Source organism: Galeopterus variegatus, unplaced genomic scaffold (genome assembly GCF_000696425.1).
Source record: "Galeopterus variegatus unplaced genomic scaffold, G_variegatus-3.0.2 Scaffold1450, whole genome shotgun sequence".
NCBI classification, from domain to species: Eukaryota; Metazoa; Chordata; class Mammalia; order Dermoptera; family Cynocephalidae; genus Galeopterus; species Galeopterus variegatus.
Window position 1 is genome coordinate 251,211 of NW_007727561.1, and position 2,858 is coordinate 254,068.

Here is a 2,858-nt window from a genome sequence, read left to right on the forward strand (position 1 = left end):
ACTCATTGGATTAAATTTTTCAAATATCTATCAGTCTTCTTTTGTTCTGAAATTGTCTATATTTTATTCTTCAATAAAACTTCACATAAGACCATGTTATATGTTATATATGTGATAAGCTTCAGCAAAAAGCTATTACTACTTAATTGTGGAACGGTAGTCTTTCCTTTCTTCTTCAAATATTGATACTTATGCTTAGCTTTATTATGTCCATTTAAGATAATGCCTCATCCTGGATATAACCTTACTGGGCAAGGTGGCTATCCAGTTGGTGATGGTGGTGGATGGGTGGAGATCAGGAAGATCACCATTTGCTTACCTTGAAAAGGTGCAGGTGACGACTGAGCCATGTGTATATGCTCCTCATTGATCAAATAAATTGGCTGATGTTGGGCAATCTCCACACTTGTACATACATTACTTTCTCCATGAAGAAAGAATGTGAATGCACAGGACAAATGCTCACTAAAAGAGAAAGAATGAGAAACTCAATTTTACATTTTAGTTTCTAGCACTCATTTAGGAAACAAGGAAGTATAGATGAGATACAGCTCTACTTTATCAATCATCTAGCAAAGCTAACCTCTGATTATGAACAAAACATAAACTTCTAATTGATTATGGACAAATGATATAACAATAACTTGTTGACAAACTAAATTAAAGCTGTCAGATAAATCTGAAGAATCAGACATACTGCATTCTGAACTTTGGAAAGTTATTCTGCAGAATGCTCTCTGTTTCATTTGCAGAAAATCTAACTCCTATACCAACTAGAAACTCCTAAGGACAGAGAAAGAACCATAATGTTTTTCTACATGGCTAGACACTTAAAAACAAATTAAGTCCAATAAATGAGGAAACATTTAAAAGGCTTATAAAAAACATGACTTATGAACAAGATCAAAAGGCAACCCGAGCTGATTCTGAATTGGCTTTTAACTGATTCTAGAGACAATGACAAAATAGTTTTCTTTATGTTTGGTATAATATAACAATAACATCAAATTTATAAGCTTACAACATTACAATCAGGTTAAAACTGTCGATCTAAAAATAGCAATTAAGGACTACCTGGTGTATATAAATTCTCAATATACAACTGTTAAGGTAATACAAATCTCTAAATGGGCTGGTAATCTATTATATTTAATTCTTACAATTTATATCTGATCACAAATTTTATCAAAGCATTCCGCTTCACCGTTACCCACACAAGTAACTAAAAATTGATAAAAAAGAAAATAAAGTGTCATGGAGAAAAACAATTTCAAAATTACCACAGTGGCACATTCTTTCAAAGTTGTTAACTTTGGCCCTAAGCCAACTATAACATATCTCCATTTCTCAAAACAGCTCATAAGAACAATTGTCTGACGAATCTAAATCACTTTACTAAACCATGATTTAAAAAAATCATCTCCAAGAAGTTGCTTCTTTTAAGCCAACTATAACATATCTCCATTTCTCAAAACAGCTCATAAGAACAATTGTCTGATGAATCTAAATCACTTTACTAAACCATGATTTAAAAAAATCATCTCCAAGAAGTTGCTTCTTTTCAAAAGTTCTCTAAAATATTATAAAGTGTATTGTGAGTACTACAAAAAAAAATTTTGTGTCAATTATAAAATTATAATGGTTTAAGGAAAAATTAAAATAGAAATGTTGTTCTATCACACAGTGAAAAACATATATTCTTCTTTGACAAGTATGTTGAGATAACCTAACATTTTCTGTTTTACCAGAATGTGAAGTTTCATCAATAAGAAACACCTGGTCTTTCTATTTGAGTATTTCGCAAAACAGAATAAATGTGACTAAAATTCTACAAGAATTTTGAAAAGTTTAAAAAAAAAAAACCTTTAAACAGTACGGCTTTCCTTTTTACAAAAAGAAAAAAATGCACATAATTTAAACATATACAACCATAAAACATTATCAATAGGAAAAACATGCTGTTCTTTATGAAAATATCATTAGAAACACATCATCCCCAACACACAACATTATGTCTGGCACACAATAGGACCAAAATATAGGTTTACTGATTGTGGACTGGCAAAGTTTTCAGCTGTAAATTTCAGCTAAGGGGTTTGAGCTAACTCATTCCTATTCATGCCCACTAGTTCATGTGGCTGGCAGGAGTTACAGATGTAGCCACAGAATATGTTCTCTATTCCACTGATGCTCCACTATGCATAAAATCAAATGCAACCAACATTTATCTATCAACTAGTAAGTGCAAAGAATGGTGCAAGAAGCCTGAAGTGACACTGAACAAAACATGGTCCTTGCCCTCAAGGAGTTTATATGCTAGCAAGAGAATGACAAGAAAGCACATGAATAAATAAAGCCAGGCACAAACACAGAAATAGCAATAAAAACAAAATGCCATAAAGCAAGGCTAAGGTGTCGTGATTCTTTCCATTTGTAATACACAAATGCTTCTAGAAGACAAGAATAAATGAAAATACGCTATCAGTGGTAGAAAGAAAAAAAGAAAGAGAGAGAGCACGAAGGAGCAGATGTGTTTAAAGAGCAGGAAGCAGTCTGGAAATGCTAAACAGAGGAACAACCTGATGTGACTGGAAAGAAGTCTGAAAAAGAAGTCCGAGGCTACTCCTTGAGACAATAAAAAGACTTCTATTTGCAAAATAACAGGTAGCCAATTTAAGGTTTGGTTTATGAAAGTCAGCTGAATCTAAAGAATCATTATGAAAATTTCAAAATAATATTCATTTGAATTTGCTATGTCCCAAAAAACAAAGAGTTGAGGGCCGGCCCGGTGGCGCACTGGAGAGTGCGCTGCTTGGGAGCACGGCGGCACTCCCGCCGAAGGTTCAGATCCCATGTGG

At 33.4% G+C, this 2,858-nt stretch overlaps 1 protein-coding gene across 1 annotated transcript in view; it reads right to left on the minus strand.

The window, feature by feature from the left end:
- Window positions 1-247: 247 nt before the first annotated feature.
- LOC103593953 (mediator of RNA polymerase II transcription subunit 13-like) overlaps window positions 248-2,858 on the minus strand; it is a 93,988-nt gene continuing 91,377 nt past the window's right edge. Inside the window, exon 4 of the mRNA XM_008577095.1 lies at window positions 248-465. Within this exon, the coding sequence (XP_008575317.1) occupies window positions 261-465 (205 nt within the window). The 3' untranslated portion in view covers window positions 248-260. The remainder of the gene's footprint in view (window positions 466-2,858) is intronic.